Source organism: Saccopteryx bilineata, chromosome 2 (assembly GCF_036850765.1).
Source record: "Saccopteryx bilineata isolate mSacBil1 chromosome 2, mSacBil1_pri_phased_curated, whole genome shotgun sequence".
In the NCBI taxonomy this organism is placed as follows: Eukaryota; Metazoa; Chordata; class Mammalia; order Chiroptera; family Emballonuridae; genus Saccopteryx; species Saccopteryx bilineata.
Window position 1 is genome coordinate 248753090 of NC_089491.1, and position 23957 is coordinate 248777046.

The window sequence follows — 23957 nt, forward strand, 5'->3', positions numbered from 1 at the left end:
CCCAGCAACTGTGACATGTGATAGGCACTCTGGTGATAGTACAGTCTTCCTTCTGAAGGACACTGCCCTGTATTCTTCATAGTTTACTTTCTACGTAGGTTTCAACAAGAGGGGAACTGACCTCCATAGCAAAAGACTTTCCCACCCACTACACAACTGTGATGGTACTACAAGGGAAGATCATGCCCCCTTCTTTCCCACCAAACAATTGGAGTGCACAGCAGAGCGGCAACTAACTGCCAGAGGACCTAGGACCACTGCTACGACTGCAACAGCAGGTGGTCCATGTGTGTGCTAAGTAGGAGGGACAGGGTGACATTCTAGGGCTCAGACTAAGGGGTAAACATTCAGGCTTCAGAACTAGGGAGACAGGACTAGAGGTTTTGGCAGTGGATTACAGACAGGGTCAGCTGTCTATAAAGGATAAGACAGTACATTTTTTTTTCTTGTTAGTACATATTCTATGCTGGGTGGACAATACAATCTGTCACAGCCATTCAGTTATGTTTTTGTAGCACAAAAGCAGCCATAATAGGTCACTGAATGGGTGTGGCTGTGTGACAAACTTTGCATAATCAGACACTGGTCCACCTACTATGCTGACCCCTAATTAGAGGAAAAGAACCCAGTGCTGGATGTCCTAGCTAAGAACCCAGCATGGCAGGCCCCTCAGAAGCAGGGAGGATCTGAGCCAGAAGAGGCGGCATGAAAAGCAAGACTCAGGAAAGCACAGAAACCAGACGGAAAGGATCAAGGTTCAGTAATCAAGTACAGAACAAAGCTGAACACAACTGCAAGGTTTCTCTTCTGTAGCATATGAAAGGCTAGTACAAACCGGGGTTGGAGGCAAGCTCAGGCCAGAATTTTTAGGCTTACAGAGAGAGAAAAAGATGTTGCCCTTTTTTCCCCCACAAAAAGATTCATAATGATTTTTCTTTAAATCAAACACTTCATAGGACACTTTAATTGGGCTTAATTGGTACATACCAATGGAATCAAATGGGATTTAGAGATACCAAATAGTAATGCCCCAATTTCAAATATCCACATGAATTACCAATGCACAGAAAATTCATAAGAAAAAAAAAAAAACACCTTATTTCTAAGGTTAACCAACATTTCCCACACTAATCCCACCAACCAGACAGGAACAAAGATCCTTCAGAAAATTTCCTATTCTATTAAAAAAAAGAAATTTCTCTCCACAGATAAACAGTGGGATGACTCAGGAATAAATTCAAAAGACACCACTGAATAAATGATCACTCTGGTACACTAACTGATGACCAACAGCCTCGCTGCCATGCTGCCATGGAACGGGGTATTCACAAAGGGCAGCGTTCTGTCACGGTCTGCTTCACGCTGGAAGGTAAAACCCCTTATTATCACCCAGCCCTACCTTAAATCCCGTCGGGCACCAATCCACAAACTGGATGGTGCGCTTGGTCTTGATGGTGGCGATGGCCGCGTTGACATCTTTCGGGACCACGTCCCCCCGGTACAACATGCAGCAGGCCATGTACTTGCCATGGCGAGGGTCGCACTTGACCATCTGGTTGGCCGGCTCGAAGCAGGCATTGGTGATCTCGGCCACGGACAGCTGCTCATGGTAGGCCTTCTCGGCTGAGATGACCGGGGCGTAGGTGGCCAGCGGGAAGTGGATGCGGGGGTACGGGACCAGGTTGGTCTGGAATTCCGTCAAGTCCACGTTCAGGGCGCCATCAAAGCGCAGGGAGGCCGTGATGGAGGACACGATCTGCCCAATCAGACGATTGAGGTTGGTGTAGGTGGGCCGCTCGATGTCCAGGTTGCGCCGACATATGTCATAGATGGCTTCGTTGTCCACCATGAAGGCACAGTCGGAATGTTCCAGGGTCGTGTGGGTGGTCAGGATGGAGTTGTAGGGCTCCACCACGGCTGTGGACACCTGGGGGGCTGGGTAAATGGCAAATTCAAGCTTGGACTTCTTGCCGTAGTCAACCGAGAGCCGTTCCATAAGCAGAGATGCAAACCCAGAGCCGGTGCCGCCCCCGAAGCTGTGGAAGATGAGGAAGCCCTGCAGCCCGGTGCACAGATCCGCCTGAGAAATGAGAGAAAGCAGACACCGTGAGCAAGGCCTGTTGAAGCCACACTGCCAGCTTCCAGCAAGCCTGGGGCACTTCTCTCTGCCTCCACCAGATTAAATGGATTCCACTTGTCCCCAGGGAACATGCACTACACTTAGAGGCCAGGCAAAGCAGACACCAAAGATGTCTGGATGCTGCACTGCAGCCACACCACAGAGGAAGGCCAGGGTTCATGATTCTGGCCTGGGTTTTGCCAAAGTGACCCTGGAAGGCTTCCCACCGCTCTTCTTACCAGTTTGCGGATCCGGTCCAGGACCAGGTCGACAATCTCCTTGCCGATGGTGTAATGGCCTCTGGCGTAATTATTGGCTGCATCTTCCTTCCCGGTGATCAGCTGCTCCGGGTGGAAGAGCTGCCTGTAGGTCCCTGTGCGCACTTCATCTACGAAGAGGACACATGTGCCATGGGCCTTTAGGGACGATAGTTAACTCACCAGCCTAGACAGATTTGGGGACCATTCTTATCTACCAAGCATGTGACCTTCCTTGAAGGTCAATAGCATTAGTATCACAGAATCTCTATGTAATACACAGAGCATCACTGCACTCTATGGCTCTAGGGAGGTGAACTCAACTCAGCACAAATACCGGCTTTATTGGTTCCCAAAGATGGAACAGAGCTCTCACCCCTGCACCCAGGCAATTAATTCTACATGTGCATATTTCTTTCACACCAAAAGGTGTAATTTAAAAAAAGCTTTATACTGGACAGTCATTAGGTCAGTGGATACCTGCCAGAGTCCCATCACAGCACCTAAGTGGCCTAGGTCACAGACTTTAAGGTGACATTCTCATCTCCTGGATGGCCTCTGACAGGTACTCATTTTGCAGCTCTCCTTGGAAACTACCCCAGGCATCTAATCTGGATAAACCCTACGAATGTTCTCCACTTTCTATGCCTGAGATGCCTGTCAAACCTTTTATGCACCAGCCTGAGACAGTGTACAGCATTAAGGAGGAACCAGTACCTGGGCACCCTGCAGACAGGATCTATAAGACCATTTGCCTGGGGCTGAAGCAGTCACAGATAAATCTGTCACAAGCTATCTTACTCCTGGCAAAGCAGCTTTTTTCGGTACGTTAGGTTTTCCTAAATCAGGAGCCTAAGGCCCACATTTCAAGCACTAACCTTTTATCAATAGTTTCTTATCTAACATGAAACATGATCACAGACATACCTGTGTGTCCACCCATACTTTCTGCAGAGGGATTCCAAGGAGCACCCATAGGGATTTAGCAAAGCTCTCCCAGCCTCCCTGGAAAGTCTCCCTACTTGTCCAAGTACCTACCAACTACAGTGGGCTCCAGGTCCACAAACACTGCTCTGGGCACATGCTTGCCAGCCCCAGTCTCGCTGAAGAACGTGTTGAACGAGTCATCCCCACCACCAATGGTTTTGTCACTTGGCATTTGCCCATCAGGCTGAATTCCATGTTCAAGGCAGTACAATTCCCAGCAGGCATTGCCGATCTGGACACCGGCCTGCCCGACGTGGATAGAAATGCACTCGCGCTGGGAAACAGAACATAAAGATAAGACCAGTTTGTTTTCTTTTTTCTTTTCCTATTTTTTTTAGATTTTATTTACTCATTTTTAGAGAGGAGAGAGAGAAAAAGAAAGAGAGAGAGAAGGGTGGAGGAACAGGAAGCATCAACTCCTATATGTGCCTTGACCAGGCAAACCTGGGGTTTTGAACCAGTGACCTCAGCATTCCAGGTTGACGCTTTATCCACTGCGCTGCTACAGGTCAGGCAGACTCATTCATTTTCAAGGTAATTGTTATTACATGACTTGCGAAATATAATTTAATATATACATATACATCTCCCTTAGAGTGTCGAAGGCTTTGTCAAACCTTTTATTCCAAGGTTGTGGGTTCAATCCTTGGAATTGGTCAGGGCACAAACAAGAATCAACCAATGAATGCATAAATGGAACAACAAATCGATGTTATCTCTTTCTTTTTCAAATCAATAAATAAAATTTTAAATGGACAGTACAGAGAATACAACCAATAATATTAAAATAATTATAGCCTGACCAGGCAGTGTTACAGTGGATAGAGCGTCGGACTGGGATGCAGAGGACCCAGGTTCAAGGCCTCAAGGTTGCTGGCTTGAGCTCAGGGTCGCTGGCTTGAGCGTGGGATCATAGACATGACCCTACGGTTGCTGGCTTGAGCCCAAAGGTTGCTGGCTTGAAGTCCAAGGTTGCTGGTTTGAGCAAGGGGTCACTCACTCTGCTGTAGCCCCTGGTCAAGGCACATATGAGAAAGCAATCAGTGAACAACTAAGGTGCTACAACGAAGAACTGATGCTTCTCATCTCTCTCCTTTCCTATCTGTCTGTCTCTCTCTGTCAAACATAAAAATAAATAAATACATAAATAAATAAATAAATAATTATATAAGGTATGAGGAGGATACTAGACTTATTGAGGGGAATACTTTGTAAGTTATATAAATGTCTAACCATTATGCTGTATACCTGAAACTAATTTTTTTTTTTTTTTTTTTTTTACAGAGACAGAGAGTCAGAGAGAGGGATAGGGACAGACAGACAGGAATGGAGAGAGATTAGAGGCATCAATCATCAGTTTTTTGTTGCAACACCTTACTTGTTCATTGATTGTTTTCTTATATGTGCCTTGACCGTGGGGCTACAGCAGACTGAGTAACCTCTTGCTCAAGCCAGCGACCTTGGGTCCAAGCTGGTGAGCTTTGCTCAAACCAGATGAGCCCACGCTCAAGCTGGCAACCTCAGGGTCTCGAACCTGGGTCTTCCACATCCCAGTCCGATGCTCTATCGACTATGCCACTGCCTGGTCAGGCCTGAAACTAATATTGAATGTCAACTGCAATTGAAAAGTTTTTTAAAAAATTAAATTAAAAATTATATACAGTGTGTCCATAAAGTCATGGTGCATTTTTGACCGGTCACAGGGAAGCAACAAAAGACGATAGAAACGTGAAATTTGCACCAAATAAAAGAAAAACTCTCCCAGTTTCATACCTATTCAGTGCAGTTCAATATGGGCCCACGCACACATTTTTTAGTGCTCCCTATCCCGTATAGCCTCTACAGACTTGTCACTGACTGATGGCCTACCAGAACGGGGTTTCTCCACCAAACTGCCGGTTTCCTTCAACTGCTTATCCCACCAAGTAATGTTATTCCTATGTGGTGGTGCTTCGTTATAAACACGCTGATATTCACATTGCACTTTGGTCACGGATTCAAATTTAGCGAGCCACAGAACACACTGAACTTTCCTCCGTACCGTCCACATCTTGACTGGCATGGCTCTGTTGTATATACAGTATTATGTCATCATTTGCGCATGCGCACATGCTGCCACATCATCCTACAGAAACTAGGAGGGTTTTCCTTTTATTTGGTGCAGATTTCACATTTCTATCGTCTTTTGTTGCTTTCCTGTGACTGGTGAAAAGTGCACCATGGGCCCTGGCCGGTTGGCTCAGCGGTAGAGCGTCGGCCTGGCGTGCGGGGGACCCGGGTTCGATTCCCGGCCAGGGCACACAGGAGAAGCGCCCATTTGCTTCTCGACCCCCACCCTCCTTCCTCTCTGTCTCTCTCTTCCCCTCCTGCAGCCAAGGCTCCATTGGAGCAAAGATGGCCTGGGCGCTGGGGATGGCTCCTTGGCCTCTGCCCCAGGCGCTAGAGTGGCTCTGGTCGCGACAGAGCGACGCCCCGGAGGGGCAGAGCGTCGCCCCTGGTGGGCGTGCCGGGTGGATCCCGGTCGGGCGCATGCGGGAGTCTGTCTGACTGTCTCTCCCCGTTTCCAGCTTCAGAAAAATACAAAAAAAAAAACAAAAAAAAACAAAAAAAAAGTGCACCATGACTTTACGAACACACTGTATTATACACCAAGGAAATCACACACACAAAGAAAAAACCAATAGAACTGAAAGGAGACACAGACAATCTACAATCAAAGATTTCAACATTATTACCCTGTCTGAGTAGCTCAGTTAGAGCATTGTCATGATACACCAACACTGCAGGTTCAATGGAACAACAAAATGATGTCTCTCTCTCTCTCTCCCCCACTTCTTCCCTTTCTAAAACCAATTTTTTAAAAAGGATTTCAACATTCTCCATAATTGATTGAACAACCAGGCAGAAATCAATAAGACTTGGACAACACTATCAGGCCACATTGACCTGACATTATAGAGCAGTCCACCGAAAGAGTAGAATATACATTCTTCCCATGTGTACAGAGAAAATTTACCAAAACGGACCGTATTTGTCACCAACCATGAGAAAAGTCTCAATAAATTTCACATAATCCAAGTAAGAGTTGAATGGTAATGGAAGGGAAGAGTGGACCCTAGAAATGCCTGAGCAGCCCCTGCCCCCAGTGCTGCAGACACCAAGCCCAGTTCCAAGGTCAGGACACAGACACAAAAAGGTCGTAAGAAAGGTTTTGGGGGCCCTGGCCGATTGGCTCAGGGGTAGAGCGTCGGCCTGGCGTGCAGAGGTCCCGGGTTCGATTCCCGGCCAGGGCACACAGGAGAGGTGCCCATCTGCCTCTCCACCCCTCCCCCTCTCCTTCCTCTCTGTCTCTCTCTTCCCCTCCCGCAGCGAGGCTCCATTGGAGCAAAGATGGCCCAGGCGCTGGGGATGGCTCCTTGGCCTCTGCCCCAGGCGCTGGAGTGGCTCTGGTTGCGGCAGAGCGACGCCCCGGAGGGGCAGAGCATCGCCCCCTGGTGGGCAGAGCGTCGCCCCCTGTGGGCGTGCCAGGTGGATCCCGGTCGGGCACATGCAGGAGTCTGTCTGTCTCTCCCTGTTTCCAGCTTCAGAAAAATACCAAAAAAAACAAACAAACAAAAAAAAAAACACGAAAGGTTTTGGGAACAGCATATCAGGTCAGTGTAAGAAATAAATATGGTTTCATCAACAGGAAGGACCAGGAAGGTGTACTTGGTCAGACTGCCCCAAAGAAGAATGACCTCAGGAAGTACCTTCACAGTGTGACGGATGGGGAGACTGTGCAGCTGTTGAAAGATTAGGGTGCAGAAGCAACACACGGGAGAGGCCCTAGTGTAGTCCCAATGCAGTAAATATGCAGTAGACATGACCATTACCGACACCTGTCCACAATACAGAAGTAAGTGCTCCACACAGTTACCAGTAGAAATACCAGAATAGTCAGTGGGGAAAGGAAGGATCAGAGAATGCTCCCCAAGGCCAGGCCCAGCAGTGCCAACCCACCAGGGATTGCCGGTAGGGGCGCATGCAGGAGTCTAACTCCCCTCCTCTCACTTATATAAATAAATAAATAATAAGGAAAATCAATGGGAGGCCTACTGTAAGTGACCACCTCAATGTCAGCACCATTGTCAATTAACCAACACAGATGCCAAGAAAACCCTAAATCACAAGATGGCAAAGAGATAAAAGCAGCCGGTCCACCAGCTGAGAATTCCTTGACACCCCAGGTTGAGCAGGGCAGGGCTGAGCAAATGCTAGAAATGCTGGTTTACCATCTCTACCCTCATTCAGTTTAGTCATCCAACAAGAAGAAATGAATATGAAATTCCAGCGAGGAGAAAAGATCAGCACTAAAGACCATAAGTGCTTGCTTTTTGCCTACTTGACCAGATAACTAGAACTATCTGCTAGAGAAATTTCTTGACAAGTGGAATAAGGGAAACTGAGACAAAATAATTAAACAAGAACACATAATTTGAGCAATTTACAACCAGCTAATGAATCACACACAAGGTCTTATCTTCCCTAAGTAAGGACACTTAGAAGCAAATGATTTACACAGTCCAGACCAGGCTTGGAACCTGAAACCTTAGCATATTGAGATGATGCTCTAACCAACTGAGCTACCCGCCAGGGCCAATAGAAGTCTTAATTAATAAAAAATTCAAATAATACAAAACTATGTTTTCAAAGTGTTATAATTAAAGTAGAAATCAGTAACACAAAGATATCTGAAAAATCCCTAAATATTTGGAAACTAATAACAAGGTATATTAGAAAATATATATTTTTTTCTGTATTTTTCTGAAGCTGGAAACGGGGAGAGACAGTCAGACAGACTCCCGCATGCGCCCGACCGGGATCCACCCGGCACGCCCACCAGGGGGCGACACTCTACCCACCAGGGGGCGATGCTCTGCCCCTCCGGGGCATCGCTCTGCTGCCACCAGAGCCACTCCAGCGCCTGGGGCAGAGGCCAAGGAGCCATCCCCAGTGCCAGGGCCATCCTTGCTCAAATGGAGCCTCACTGCGGGAGGGGAAGAGAGTGACAGAGAGGAAGGAGAGGGGGAGGGGTGGAGAAGCAGATGGGCGCCTCTCCTGTGTGCCCTGGCCGGGAATCGAACCCGGGACCTCTGCACGCCAGGCCAATGCTCCACCATCAAGTCAATCGGCCAGGGCCTAGAAAATATTTTTTAATTTTATTTTGAGCATACATTTACTACAGCTGGGGACAGTGAAACAAGGAAAAGTTTAGGTTAGAACAAGCAACAGTAGAGCCTAGGCAGGGCTGCTCTGGCTGTCCCTTTCTCTTTTAATTTAGTGAGAGGAGAAGAGGCAGAGACAGACTCCTGCATGCACCCCTAACCGGGATTCACCCGGCAAGCCAACTAGGGGGTGATGCTCTGCCCATCTGGGGCCCTTGCTCCGTTGCAACTAGAGCCATTTTATAGAACCTGGGGCGGAGGCCATGGAGCCATACTCAGCACCCGGGCCAACTCGCTCTTATCGAGCCATGGCTGCAGGAGGGAAGGAGAAGAGAGACAGAGAGAGAAGCAAGGAGGCATGGGTGGAGAAGCAGATGTTCGCTTCTCCTGTGTGCCCTGATTGAGAATTGAACTTGGGACAGCCACAAAGCCCAGCCGATGCTCTACCACTGAGCAAACTGGCCAGGGCCCTGCTCTGGCTCTCTAGAAATGTTGTAGGAAAGAAGTGAGCCTAGGCAGGGCTGCTTTGGCTCACTGGAAAGACAAAGAAAGGGGAGACAGGTTCAGGGGGGTTAGCCCAGGATGACCTGCCAATGCCCATTGCTCCCGATTGCAAGTCTTGTGGGGACCCTTAGACTTTAGGAGATGCACACCTGTGGGGAAAGAAGAGGGGAAAGGGAGAGGCATTGGTGTGATCCTGGGAGGGACAGGGCACTAAAAGGTATTTTGAATGGAATGAAAATGAAAACATGACAAACCATGAAGCTAAAGCAGTGCTTAGAGAGAAACATATAAAACACTTATATCAGAAGTTAGAAAGATCTAAAATTATATACCTATAAAACTCTTCCAGAATATAGAAGAAGGAAGATTTCCCAAATCATTCTATGAACCAACATTACCCATACCTAAACCAAAGAAGGAATAAGGAAATTACAGACCAGTATCCCTCATAAGCACAGATACAAAATTTTGTTCAAAATCACCTAAATTTTCTAAGCTTCCACCTTGAGAAGCTATAAAAAGAGCCAATATCCAAATTATGCAGGAAAAAAATAAGCAGAAAACAGAAAAAAATAGAAAAAAATCAATAAAACCATAACCTAGTTCTTTGATCTGAACAATCAAATTGATAAACCCATAGTCAAATTGATCTAAAAGAGAAGACACAAAATACCAGTATCAGTAATGAAAAATAGGCTATCACTATTGATATTAAGATGTTATTTAGCCTGACCTGTGGTGGTGCATAGATGAAGCATTGACTTGGAATGCTGAGGTTACCAGTTCGAAACCCCAGGTGAGGCACAAACTTCCCACTCCCCCCCCCCACACTTTTACTCTCTCTCTGAAATCAATAAATAAAATCTTTTTTTTTTTTTTTTTACAGAGGCAGAGATAGACAGGAACAGAGAGAGATGAGAAGCATCAATCATCAGTTTCTCGTTGCGCGTTGCGACTTCTTAGTTGTTCATTGATTGCTTTCTCACATGTGCCTTGACCGTGGGCCTTCAGCAGACCGAGTAACCCCTTGCTGGAGCCAGCGACCTTGGGTCCAAGCTGGCGAGCTCTTTGCTCAAGCCAGATGAGCCCGCGCGCGACCTCGGAGTCTCGAACCTGGGTACTTCCGCATCCCAGTCTGACGCTCTATCCACTGCGCCACCGCCTGGTCAGGCAATAAATAAAACCTTGGCCCTGGCCGGTTGGCTCAGCGGTAGAGCGTCGGCCTAGCGTGCGGAGGACCCGGGTTCGATTCCCGGCCAGGGCACATAGGAGAAGCGCCCATTTGCTTCTCCACCCCTCCGCCGCGCCTTCCTCTCTGTCTCTCTCTTCCCCTCCCACAGCCAAGGCTCCATTGGAGCAAAGATGGCCCGGGCACTGGGGATGGCTCTGTGGCCTCTGCCCCGGACGCTAGAGTGGCTCTGGTCGCAACATGGCGACACCCAGGAGGGTCGCAACATGGCGACGCCCAGGATGGGCAGAGCATCGCCCCCTGGTGGGCAGAGCGTCGCCCCTGGTGGGCGCGCCGGGTGGATCCCGGTCGGGCGCATGCGGGAGTCTGTCTGACTGTCTCTCCCTGTTTCCAGCTTCGGAAAAATGCAAAAAATAAATAAATAAATAAATAAAATCTTTAAGAAATGTTACTTAAAAGGATAAAAAATATGAAAAGATAAAAGAAATTATGCACTTAACTTGGAGTTTTCTCATGCCTTTTAAATGAATGTTTGGCTTTTTATAAGGCTCTAGGAAGGCATAAGTAGTGTAAATTGAGACAGCATTTGAATTGCTTCAGATAAAAAAATTAAAAGGAATTACTGTAGTGAATTTACTGTATCACACAGCAGATCTTTGCTGATAAGGGAGCTGCATTTTTTTTTTTTTTTGTACAATGAAAACCCAAGGAGCAAGAGTATATACTATGTGCTACCTTTGTTGCAAGAACGGGAGAAGGTGTAAGCACATCTACTCATGTTTCCTTGGTTTTATTTTTAAGAAACTATAAATATAAATAAACAACCAAAAAAATCCTATCTAACTGAAGCAGCAAAAATTTTCAGCATAAACCATTTCCTACCATCCTTATTTCAAGACTTTGTAAATATTGCCTTTTTGTGTGTGTGTGTGACGGAGACAGAGAGGGACAAATTGGGACAGACAGACCAGAAGGGAGAGTTGAGAAGCATCACCTCTTTGTTGCGGCACCTTAGTTTCTTTTTTTTTTTGTATTTTTCTGAAGCTGGAAATGGGGAGGCAGTCAGACAGACTCCCGCATGCGCCCGACCAGGATCCACCTAGCACGCCCACCAGAGGGCGTCGCTCTGCCAAGACCAGAGCCACTCTAGCACCTGGGGCAGAGGCCAAGGAGCCATCCCCAGCGTCCGGGCCATCTTTTGCTCCAATGGAGCCTCGGCTGCGGGAGAGGAAGGAGAAGGGGAAAGGTACAGAAGCAGATGGGCGCCTCTCCTATGTGCCCTGGCCGGGAATCGAACCTAGGACTTCTGCACGCCAGGCCGACGCTCTACCACTGAGCCAACCGGCCAGGGCCCTTAGTTTCTCATTGATTGTTTTCTCATATGTGCCTTGACCGGGGCTCTACAGCAGACCAAGTGACCCCTTGCTCAAGCCAGTGACCTTGGGCTCAAGCTGGTGAGACTTGCTCAAACCAGATGAGCCCGCCCTCAAGCCGGGGACCTCGGGGTATCGAATCTGGGTCCTCAGCGTCCCAGTCCGACGCTCTATCCACTGCACCACCGCCCGGTCAGGCTAAATATTGCCTCTTTATTTACTTAATTGTATCTAGCGAGAGGAGGAGGGGGAGGGGGAGAGGGAGGGAGAGAGTGGAAGGGAGAGGTAAGGGGAGGAGAGAGGGGGAGGGTGGAATGGAGGGGGGAAGGAAAGGGGAGGGGGGGACATTCATGTATGTGCCCGGACCGGGGATTGAACCAGCAAGCCCTGAGCTTAGGGATGATGCTCTAACCAACCCAGCATGCTGGTCAGGGCAAATACTGCCTATTTTTGTAAGAGTCCTCGAAAGCTCACATACATCATTGCAGAGGCAAACAGGAGAGAGTTCAAGGGCAACACGGTGAATAGGAAGAGTCTGTAAGAGTGAGGGCAGAGGGAGACTGCACTTACGGAGTGTGTCTAGCGCCTACCCTTGACCCACACACTCGGGACACGACCCCAGGTATCGGGTTAGGAATGACCCCCTCCTGCCTTGCTGCCACCCGGGCTCAACCCCCTAATACTGAGCCCGCCATACCATGGTAGTCACTGTCTGGTCTCACTCCGAGCTCCAACCTCCACCTGGTCCAACTCCACGCGCCCAACTGCCCGCCCTCCACGCTGCGCAACGAGTCTTAAATGCCGTGCCTCCCGCCCAACTGCCATTGGTTCCGACTCCCCAGGGAGGGCGGGCCTAAGGGTCAAGACCTAATTTTGATTGGCCATTTTTATTTTTATTTTTTTATGATGATTGGCCATTTTTTTAAGCTACAAACTCTCTTTTGATTGGCCATCACTTTAGGTGGGAAGTGGGGATCTGCAAAAGCCACGTGGGTCAGATACCGCACTGGCTGCACAGCTATGGGGGAAGGCTGCACGGCCAAAGATGAACCATTCCACCTTAGCTTACACCTACTGAGTTTCAATGTGTTCATGGGTAAAATGCAGCCTTTCTACAAAGCTGTCCAGCAGTGTCAGAAGTTACAAGGGCTCCCTGACCAGGCAGTGGTGCAGTGCATAGAGCCTTGGACTGGGACACAGAGGTCGCGACCAGCTCGTCTGACTTGAGCACAGGCTCACCAGCTTGAGTGTGGGATCCTAGACATGACCCCATGGTCTCTGGATTGAGCCCAAAGGTCACCGGCTTGAATGAAGCCCAATTTCGCTGGCTTGAGCAAGGAGTCACTTACTGTGCTGTAGCCCTACCCGCCCACCCCCACCCCCACCCCACCCCCCACCCCCGCATGTGCGTTGTCAAGGCACACATGAGAAAGCAATCAATGAACAACTAAGGTGCCACAACTATGAGTTGATGCTTCTCATTCCTCTCCCTCCCTATCTGTCCCTCTCTCTGTCACACACACACACACAAATAGTTAGGAGGGCTGATAATTGTAATAGGCCTTTGCAGACTTAAGCTAAAGTAAATAGGTAAGGGCTGCTCAGTTAGCATCCTTTTACTGGTGCTGATATTAGTATCCTAGGCTTGTAAAAATTTTAAAGTTCAGAGTGTGTCAAGGCACCAACCTACATAATGGGGCTCTTGCAAGAGCATGTGATGTAGACCACAGGTATAAGCTCCTGGAAGGAAGTGGCTGGGAAGCTCTAGGAAGGAGGGAGGGAGGAGTTAATTCTACCTTCCAGGACACTTAGAACATCTCATCTTGAGGAAAGTATCTTGAGTTTTCCAAGCAGCAAAGAGGGATGGAGAGGGTATGTTGGTCAAATAAATTTGTAAATTGATATATATGTTTGCTCACTTATAGTTTACATTGAGTGTGGGGGACAGGCTGTAAGCAAACAGGGTGGTTATAGCCTAAGGCTTAGTTTTAAGACTAAGCTTTTTCCCACACCTTTGACTGAGTGCATGATGTGGGGTGGTGCACTCTCATGAGGAATCCCATTATGCCTCAGATAAGTGACTTTGCATCAGAGACTTCCTTGTTTGTATATTGGATTAAAGGTTTGGATTTCTACACTATAAAGTGGGGCAGACTGGGAGTTTGCTCTCTCTCAGTTCCTGCGATTAGCATTAGAGAGGAGAGCAGAGAAAGGCCATGTGGAGAGAGAGGAGAAGCAGCCAAGATGGCGAAGTTCTGGAGGAGAAGCCAGTTTGTGCGGAGTTTGTGCAGAGAGAAGGATATGGGGAACACAGGTGAATAAGGCTAGTGAGCTAGAAACCTTTGATTCTAGGAAACTCAGATAAGTCAGTAGCTTTGTGAGCACTGAATGAGTGGGTTTTGGAGCCCAGTGCGTGTTTTTACTTGCCCGCTACGTGCAAGCTAGGATTAAAGGTAATGGCCCACCAGTTCTTGGCTCCATTGTTTCATTACCATCTGTCCAAATCCCATGCGAACCTGCATGTGAATGGCCACAATGACAGCTCCTGGCCTTACAGGGATATGCAGGGCAGACATGGGAACAAGGAGGTCAGAGACTGGAAGGTTCAGCTGGACACGTGGACTGTGGTGTAAAGGGTGACACTGGAGGTTCTGGGTGGGTCTGATGTGATTGTGGCCAGATCAAGCAGACTGGCTTGGGTGGGCAGAGGCCAGCCAACGACACATGCAGGTTGAATTGGCCATTTAAGGGGAGTACATGGCAGCAAGAGGAGGATGGGGGGGAACCCTACAAGTTGTAGACCTCATTGCAAGAGGTCAAAGGATTACCCACACATTCACAAGTTTGGTAAAACCTTCCAAGCTTCCTGGAAGGGTAACTGAAGCCCTCAGTTCACCTCCACCTCCAAAGTTTCCTCCATGACTGCTGCTGTTGTACATGGGAAAGTCTGTGTTTTCCACACAGAGGAAAAGAGCCCTTTATTTTGGCTTTTCTAAGCACAATTTGAAAGCTGGATTTTCAGAGAAAGCAGAAACAAAAAGGAGTTATAGAGGATATAAGCCTGACCAGGCAGTGGAGCAGTGGATAAAGCGTCAGACTGGGACGCAGAGGACCCAGGTTTGAAACTCTGAGGTTGTCGGCTTGAGTGCAGGCTCATCGGGCTTGAGTGTGGACTCACCAGCTTGAGTGCAGGGTCGCTGGCTTGAGCGTGAATCATAAACATAACACCATGGTCGCTGGCTTAGGCCCAAATGTCACTGGCTTGAGCAAGGAGTCACTTGCTCTGCTGTAGCCCCCCCCCCAGTCAAGGCACATATGAGAAAGCAGTCAATGAACAACTAAAGTGCCACAACAAATAATTGATGCTTCTCATCTTTCCTCTTCCTGTCTGTCTGTCTGTCCCTCTCTCTGTCTCTGTCTCTGTCTCTCTCTCTCTCTCTCTCTCTCACACACACACACACACACACACACAAGAATTAGCTAAGTAAATTTTAAAAAACCAAAACCAGATGCAAAGTGCCAATTCCTCTTTTTTTTTTTTTTTTTTTTTTTTACAGAGTCAGAGAGAGAGAGTCAGAGTGAGGGATAGACAGGGACAGACAGACAGGAACGGAGAGATGAGAAGCATCAATCATTAGTTTTTCCTTGCACATTGCAACACCTTAGTTGTTCACTGATTGCTTTCTCATATGTGTCTTTTTTTTTTTTTTGGTATTAATATTTTTCTGAAGCTGGAAACGGGGAGAGACAGTCAGACAGACTCCCGCATGCGTGCGACAGGGATCCACCCGGTACGCCCACCAGGGCGAAGCTCTGCCCACCAGGGGGCAATGCTCTGCCCCTCCGGGGCATCGATCTGCCAAGGCCAGAGCCACTCTAGCACCTGGGGCAGAGGCCAAGGAGCCATCCCCAGCGCCCGGGCCATCTTTGCTCCAATGGAGCCTTGGCTGTGAGAGGGGAAGAGAGAGACAGAGAGGAAGGGGAGGGGGTGGAGAAGCAAATGGGCGCTTCTCCTATGTGCCCTGGCCGGGAATCGAACCCGGATCCCCCACACGCCAGGCTGACACTCTACTGCTGAGCCAACCGGCCAGGGCCTCATATGTGTCTTGACTATGGGCCTTCAGCAGACCGAGTAACCCCTTGCTTGAGCCAGTGACCTTGGGTCCAAGCTGGTGAATTTTTGCTCAAACCAGATGAGCCCATGCTCAAGCTGGCGACCTCAGGGTCTCGAACCTGGGTCTTTCCACATCCCAGTCTGATGCTCTATCCACTGCGCCACAGCCTAGTCAGGCCAAAGTGCCAATTTCTTATGCTGCCTACTATTGCTCAGTCAGTAAAGGCATGTGGGTAATGTTCACAGTGGCAGTTCAAATGGTCTGGATTTAAGCAATACTCCACACACACACTACGGATTCAGTGGGACAACTGTTCAACTATCCACTCATCTCTTGCTCTGGCAAATTTCAGAGAGTATGGTTTGGGAATTAGAGGGGTTAGGCAGCTAACTGGAGCTTCCAGGGAGTGGTGTCTGGAAAACCAAATATGGGATTTTTTTCAGGGAGGCCTGACACAGTGAGTACAAAGAACCTGGAACAGCCTCAGGCAGAGAGGCTAACAGGAAATGGGCGAGGGAGCATGGATGCAATTGTGGTAAGGACTGGAGCAGATGGGGACAGACATGACTGCCATTGCCAGCACTAAAGGACAAAAAGAGGGAAGGGCTGGGAAGCCAGTCATGATGAAGAGTAACAAGGATAATTTGGAGAGATAATATGGGGCAACATACTGGTGAGCTATAAATGGCAGCATTTGGGATGGATTTGGTCTGGGGAGAGTAGCAGACCAGGGGTGGGAGTGTCCAGAGCAGAAGCTGCAGGAGACAAAGTGGAGGAAAAGATAGCAATGAGGACTGACATAGGAGAAATTATTACTTCTTTTGCCACCCCTCCCCCCAAAAAAAAGATCTCAGACACTGGGGGCGGTGAGCCTGGACTAGCTGAAATGAATGAACTTATTTGAGCAGTCTCATTTGGTACTAACAGATAAGGGAATTCCAGAAGGTGGAAGGCACATAGGGATATCTGGGTCACATGTGGCACTTAGGCCCAATGTTTGAGGAGGGAGGGTGATGCCTTGACCCAAGTCAGGCAGTGCATAACGGGCCAGTTTGGGGAGAAGAGTGATCTTTCAACGTCTTACTCTATCCCTCTGTTAACCAGGTTTCATCTCTTCTCCAGACCATGGATTTCCCAGACCTGGGGAAATTCTCCAGCAGACAGGACAGACCCCCAAAGGATTCCAGAGCTAAAACCAGGCCAGCCTTCTGGGGCCTTTGTGTCCTTTGTTAGGGACATTCCTTCAGCAACTGAGCTTCACCTGGAGTCATAGTCAAAGCCTTCTGCATGCAGTTGCCCAGACAGGGTTTTAGGAATTATACTGGGCAGGACTTAATTTCAGATGTATATCCTTCTTATACCTACGGCTCTCCAGAAGCCCAGTGAGCAGGTTCCAGGGGCTGGGCTTGAGGGGGGGTCACCAAGGAGGCATATATAAGATCACAAAGACCCCAATGACCATAAGCTGAGCAGATGTGGACCCAAGAGGTGCCTGTGCCCTTGCCTGGGATCCTGGTGGGTTGGATCATCTGCTCACCACACTACCCATTCCATGGACGTAACCCAAGTCTAGATGGGACTTGCCCCGGCAACCCAGCACCAGAGCAGCTGAGACAGCCCCTCTTGTCCAGCTTTCTTCTACCTTGCTGACTCCGACCACACAGCCCCAAATGTAGCACAGCTGAGAGAGTTGGGGCTCCACCTGTGATGCGGGTGCTGGCAGGGGGAGAGAAGCTGGCTGTAGTCATTGAGTGGGTCAATGCTGACAGTTGGTGAGCAGGCCACTGCTGGGAGCACTGGAGACAGAGCCTGGCAGAGACTTCTCCAGATGTAGACACAACAGAAGTCCCACTGGGCCAGTGCCCTGCCACGTAGTGCCCAAGGCTCTCCCCTTTTTCATGGCTTCTGTTCCACTGCAAATCTCTATGCAAAACCGGCTTCTGTCGCTCCCCAGGCAGCAACCTGCCAAGGCTGGAGTCAGGAGAAGGACAGTCTGCTTGGGAGTTGAAGGTAGAATTCTCCCTCCACCCTGGTTCTGCTGGGGCTTCATCCATGAGGTCACCAAGGTGAGGCCCCACCCTTCTCAGCCACAGGAATGGTCACAGTCTTCAAGAATGGGCCAGCAAGTGGGGGCCAGAGTCTGGGCAGGGCCACCCTAGCATTAGTGTCTGGCTTGCAGCAACAGCAGTGGCCATGGGGGGCAGGTGCTAGGCCTTCTCTAAGGCACCTGGGTAGCCGGGTTTGGGGGTGTGGTGCCTGGCTCTGACAGCTCAGTGTCAGTGGTCACCTTTGGGGCTTTTGCCTGCAGATAAAGACATTAGGTCAGAGCTCTAGCTAACATCTTCCAAGAGTGTAGCAGCACCTGGTAGCAGAGTAGGCCCATAGCTCACCTCCTCATACTTGGTTGTCCAGTAGAAATGGGCTTCTCCATCCACATACAACAGCAGCAGGTCACAGAAGAAGGTGATCTGGAAGAGGCAGGGTAGACCCGTGTCACAGCCCTAGCCTGTTCTCCTGCCACCTCCCCAACCCTCACCCCAAAACTCAACAACAGGCAAACAGGGCTCCGTGTGCATGCAGGCGGGTCTGGGCATGCGCTGCCTACAGCCAGAGGGAGTCCACATTGGCCACACTCACCACGCCCAGCCAAGCTGCTCCAGTGCCCAAAGTGATGGTCGTGGGGATGAGCCCAAACTTCCCTGCCTGGGAGACACATGGACTGAGCCTCTCAGGCCATGCTTGTCACTTCCTCCCACCCTACCCTGCCCACTAGCCCGGACACTCCTACCTTCCCAGCAACAAGGATGTCAAAGCGAATCCCATAGAGTTTAAGCAGGCTCCGGGCCTCCACACCTGAGGCGTCCCACCAATGAGTGGCTGTCCTATGGGCAAGAGAAAGTGTGGTGGGCCCTAGCCAGGTTGCTCAGTGGATAGAACATCATCCTAGTGCACAGAAGTTGCCAGTTTAATCCCTGGTCAGTGCATATACAGTAACAGAGAGATGTTTCTGTCTGTCTGTCTCTCTTTTCCTCCTTTCCTCTATTGATAAAATCAATTAAAAAAAAAACTAAATGGAACTAACTGGAGCAGCAAGCTGATGCTTCTCTCTCTCTCTCTCTCTCTTTCCCCCAACCTCCCCTTCTCTCTCTCAAATCAATGGAAATTTTTTCTTAAAAAGAGAGAGAGAAATTGTGGTGGTCTGCTTTGCCTACTCCCAGACTGGGCTGGCCCCCTCCCAGGCCTCCATCTTGCTCATGCATTGACTCCATCAACTCCCAGACCCAGTCCAAATCTTGGGTCTCAGCCCTGTCATTGCTGAGATCACAGCAGAAAAGCAAACTAGGATCTGTTTCACAGAAGCTCGCTGCCTCCTGAGGGGACAGGGACAGAAGAGTCTCTAAATAGACACTGGCAATGGGGGATGGGAGAAAGTGGGGCTAGGCCAGGGTTGCGAGGGTCCAAAGGGGGGAACTCTCTCACCCTGAGGAACTGGGGAAGGCTTCCTGCAGGGGAGACTTTCTGGCTGATTTTTCAGGATTCAGGAAGGAGTTGTAGACAAAGAAAGCAGGGCCAATGAAAGCACAGAGGTGAGGGAGGCAGAGTGTGGGCAGGGAGCCAGCCCCACATAGTTTCAAATGGCTGGGAGGTCAGTGAAGCCAGACCAGGCAGCAATGTCAGGAGTGTCATCTCCAGACCTGGTGGCTGTGTGCACATATACATGTGAGCAACAGTGAGGTAACCTGAGGTGGCAGAAGGATTCTGGACAAGAAAGTGGAGAGATTTGCTTAGGAGACTTAAAGACGTAACAATAAATGCCATGCAAGATCCTTGAGTGCATCCTGGATTGGAAAATAAAAAGATTTAGGACCATTACTGGCACAGTGGGGGGAAATTGAAATATGAGATTTATTCTGCCAATGTTAAATTTCTTGAGTGTGACAATAAGACAGTGGTCTTCCGGGGAAAGTCCTCAATCTCAGCACAGCATTGAGAGAGGTATCTGGATGTCTGCCATTTGCTTTTTTTTTTTTTTTGTATTTTTCTGAAGTTGGAAATGGGGAGGCAGTCAGACAGACTCCCGCATGCACCCAACCAGTATCCACCCGGCATGCCCACCAGGGGGCGATGCTCTGCCCATCTGGAGCGTCATTCGTCGCTCTGTTGCAACCAGGGCCATTCTAGCGCCTGAGGCAGAAGCTATGGAGTCATCCTCAGCGCCCGGGCCAACTTTGCTCCAATGGAGCCTTGGCTGCTAGAGGGGAAGAGAGAGACAGAGAGGAAGGAGAGGGGGAGGGGTGGAGAAGCAGATGGGCGCTTCTCCTGTGTGCCCTGGCTGGGAATCAAACCTGGGACTCCTGCACGCCAGGCCGATGCTCTACCACTGAGCCAACTGGCCAGGGCATGCCATTTACTTTTAAATGATGTGTTGGAAATCTATTTAAATATATCTGGCGATGGGGGCGGGGAGTGAGAGAAGGAAATCTGGCAAAATAGTAAAATAAAATAAAAACCCTGCCTGACCAGGTGGTGGCGCAGTGGATAGAGCATCAGACTGGGATGCGGAGGACCCAGGTTCGAGACCCTGAGGTTGCCAGCTTAAGCGTGGCTTCATCTGGTTTGAGCAAAGCTCACCAGCTTGGACCCAAGGTCGCTGGCTCGAGCAAGGGGTTACTCGGTCTGCTGAAGGCCCACGGTCAAGGCACATATGAGAAAGCAATCAATGAACAACTAAGGTATAGCAATGAAAAACTGATGATTGATGCTTCTCATCTCTCTCTGTTTCTGTCTGTCTGTCCCTATCTATCTCTCTCTCTGACTCTCTCTGTGTCTCTGTAAAAAGAAAAAAAAGAAAAAGAGAAAAAAGAAAAGAAATAGAAAATAAAAACCTGGTGAACACAGATGAAGAGTATATGGTTTGTTCATGATACTAAACTTTGACATTTTCTATAGGTTAAAAAAAATTTGTAATAAAACCTTAAGGGGAAGTAAAAAAGAAAGCCTCTGTCTGTGGAGCAGGAGGGGAGATGCTGGAGGCAGGGTGGGGTGGAGCAGGGGCTTGAGGGAAGAGGTCTCAGCTGTAACACAGGGTGTGGGGCCAGATGGGCTGAAGGGGGAAGAGCTTAGGTGGGAGGCTGGACAGAGCCTGTGCTGAGGGACCTGGAGCTGAGAACACCCCCTTCTGCTCCTGGGACCACCCTCTTATACAAAGTGGAGCATCCAGAGGGCTGGAATGGGGTGGGCTCTGTCCTGGCCTCCACAGGAGGACAAGTGGAAGTGGACCTGCCTGAGAAGCAGCATGTGGGTGCTGGGGGCTGTGGGATTGGCACCTGAAGTTGTAGCTCCTCTCCTGCAGCTGGAAGGAGTACTGGGGTCGGCAGTCAGAGCCCCATGTGTCCAGGTTGCAATCCCAGAAGACACGGATGCCTATGGCACCACCCTGCACACAGCGCATCATTGCTCCACTGGCACATGGACTTGAACCCTTTCCCTGAGCCGTCCCAGAACCCTGCCTCCCACAGACCCACCAACAATGCCAGGTCCTCAAAGACCCCTCCAGCTGCGGCCACGAGGTCCCCAATGTGGAACACTGGGCAGTAGGGGCTGGAGAGGGAATCATATCGACAGCGCTTGAAATAGGTGTTGTCCCAAGTCTCCAAGGCATTGGACCTGAAAGGGGCCAGGAGAAGGAAAGTCAGGCCAGGATGGTGAGAAGGAGGGTGTGGGCTTGTCAGGACCCACCCGTGCTTACTTGGAGAAATTGAACTTGCTGAAAGTGACAGTGTTTTTGATGAACAGTGTAAAGTTCTCAGCCTGGACCAGCAGGGGCTTCCTGTGGTAGATGCGTGAGGTGGGAGGTAAGGGTCAAGTCCTGCCCATTCTGGGGACCTGCCTTGGGAGTTGGGGGAGACTTACATAGGCACAGTGTTGCTCTCCACTGGGCACCAGCCCCGGATCTCACAGGTCCTATGGGTCCCATTGAACACCACACACTGGCCCGTTTTTATTCCTTGAAAACACAAGACAAATTCTAGGCTTGAAGTGGGGGAATGGGTGGACAAGGGACTATTGAGAAAAAGGAAAGATCTAGAGGCACCAGCAGGCCTGCACTCAGAGCCACCCAAGGTCCCAACCTTCCCCCGAACCCCTTTCCCAGTGGAGGCACTAGAAGACAGGGCTCACAGTTACCATGGCTGTATGTCCCCGTCTCTCCTTCAGGACAGTCTTCATGGGCCCAGCAGTTAGCCAGTGGAATGGAGGGGTGCTGAGGGTGGGTAAAAGTAGTTATCAAGGGCCTAGTGGGTGACCCAGCCCTACAATCTGCAGGGACATGTCCCACCCATCTTTGCCACCCAGAATTCCCTAAGTTTGAAGGACACATGGAAAATCTGGGAGTACAAATAAGAGGAGGTGGTCAGAAAAGGGGGGTGAGCAGCCCCCACCCTGATGGGGTATAGGTGTTGTATTCCAAGGCAGGGCAAGACTCCTTTCTTCCTGTAGCTCTGTCCCTGGTGGGGGCAGAAGTGATTCACTGAGGCCCAGCTCCTCTAATCCCAATTCAGATCACACAGCAGGGAAGGTGGAGGGACACTGGGAAGGATGAGCTTATGCTGGAGGCACTGAACATGGCAGAGAAAGGACAGGACCCTAGTCCAAGGGGCCTAGGTAGGGCAGTAGGATCCCACAGGCTGGGCCCCTCCCTGCCTGTTCTCCCGTAAAACACGGACATTAATGCATGCACACAGTCACAGAATCTGGGGATCAGCCAGGAGAGGAGGGTGGTGAGTCCCAGACCCTAGAGAGGAGGGTACACTCAAGCATCAGGTACTAGAACAGACATGGTTCTGCCCAGGGCTGAGGACAGACACCGCTGTCCAGGGCACCCAGCTCAGGAGCAAAGGGAAGTAAGCACACAGTACCAGGGAAGGGCTCAGGGATTCTGAGAAGCCAAATGAGATGATGGGGTTTTGTGGGGGGTGGGACTGTGATAAGTGGAGAGAGGACAGTGTGGGACCACCTGTTCTGCTTTGTTCCTACCTGTGTCTTGAGTCTGTCCCTCTACTCCACTCTGGCTAGGCCTCTATGTCCTCCAACTGGACCCCATGGTGACCACCATAGACCTCTCCCTGAGCTCATCCACCTCCACCCAGCAACCAGAGTGGTCCATCCCATATACAGAAGATGAAGGACCCTTCCCCTGAGCCCACCCATGGCTGCCTGTTTCTCCTATGATCGAATTCAGCAACTTAGTGGGATTCACAGGGACCCTGAGATCTCAGGCCACCCCTTCTCACCCCAGGCCAAATCTAGGCTCCAGATCTACTCAGCAGCAAATGACTCTGGAGCTGCCTCATCTCACACACTTCAGGTCCCTTGCCCGCATTGCCCCCTCTGCCCAGACATCTTTAAGATTCCAGCTGAGCCTCCAGGCCTGCCAGAAACCCTTCCTGAGGTCCCTGGGATAGCAGAAGCACCTCCCTGGATCTCCCAGCTACAGCCTCTGCCCCCATCACAGGACCATCACTCTGGCTGGGCTGTCTGTGCAGGAGTTTCTTGAAGTATGGAGGACAGAGTTTTGCCAGATCAGCCAACGGCTTGGACTGGGGGGAGGTTTGGCAGGCATTTGCTGAAGGAAAACAGTGCCTGTGCTGGGAGGCATCCGATGATCAGGACCCCAGAGAGGACCCAGCAAGATGCAGCTAGTCTCAGAAAGCTGGGTTTTCAGATCAATGATTTTCCAATCCCTTCTTGGGAAGGGCCAAAAGTCAGGACATAGGCAAAAAGGAATCACATAGATTCCAGAAAACACAGAACAAAGGCCCCAGAAAAATCAGAGTAGTCTACAAATTGAACATTAAATAAATGTTTTCTGAGCATTAGAGAAGGAAGGACATCATGTGTGTTTGGCAAACATAAGCACATCCTTTGCACACATGACTCCCCTCTTTTGAAAACGGGCCATTCAGGGACATGTGGACCCTCAGCAACTGTTGTGGGACGTGGGACCCACCACGAGGGCTCAGGAAACAGGTAACCATATAGTCCAGTATTAAATTCAGCCCAGCAAGCAATTAAATATTGGACCTGTTAAAGAAAAGTGTCACCATGGAAATAGGTTTTCAGGGCTATGTCCTGAGTTTCAACTGTTCAAACAAAATTTACAATTGGAAATCGTACACTTAAAAATGGTTAAGATGATCCTGACCAGTGG

At 49.7% G+C, this 23957-nt stretch overlaps 1 protein-coding gene across 2 annotated transcripts in view; it reads right to left on the bottom strand.

The window, feature by feature from the left end:
* LOC136325465 (tubulin alpha-3 chain) overlaps nucleotides 1-23957 on the bottom strand; it is a 29713-nt gene that overhangs the window by 595 nt on the left and 5161 nt on the right. Inside the window, exons 5-15 of one of the 2 annotated variants that reach the window (XM_066259923.1) lie at nucleotides 21935-22010; nucleotides 21662-21755; nucleotides 21498-21578; nucleotides 21274-21415; nucleotides 21076-21185; nucleotides 18537-18630; nucleotides 18386-18451; nucleotides 18139-18216; nucleotides 3415-3637; nucleotides 2359-2507; nucleotides 1400-2080 (exon numbers count right to left, since the gene is read on the bottom strand). In XM_066259923.1, the coding sequence (XP_066116020.1) occupies nucleotides 1400-2080; nucleotides 2359-2507; nucleotides 3415-3637; nucleotides 18139-18216; nucleotides 18386-18451; nucleotides 18537-18630; nucleotides 21076-21185; nucleotides 21274-21415; nucleotides 21498-21578; nucleotides 21662-21755; nucleotides 21935-22010 (1794 nt within the window). Of the gene's footprint in view, nucleotides 1-1399; nucleotides 2081-2358; nucleotides 2508-3414; nucleotides 3638-12330; nucleotides 12403-18138; nucleotides 18217-18385; nucleotides 18452-18536; nucleotides 18631-21075; nucleotides 21186-21273; nucleotides 21416-21497; nucleotides 21579-21661; nucleotides 21756-21934; nucleotides 22011-23957 lie in introns of those variants that run through there. The other variant, XM_066259924.1, reaches the window with a different exon arrangement.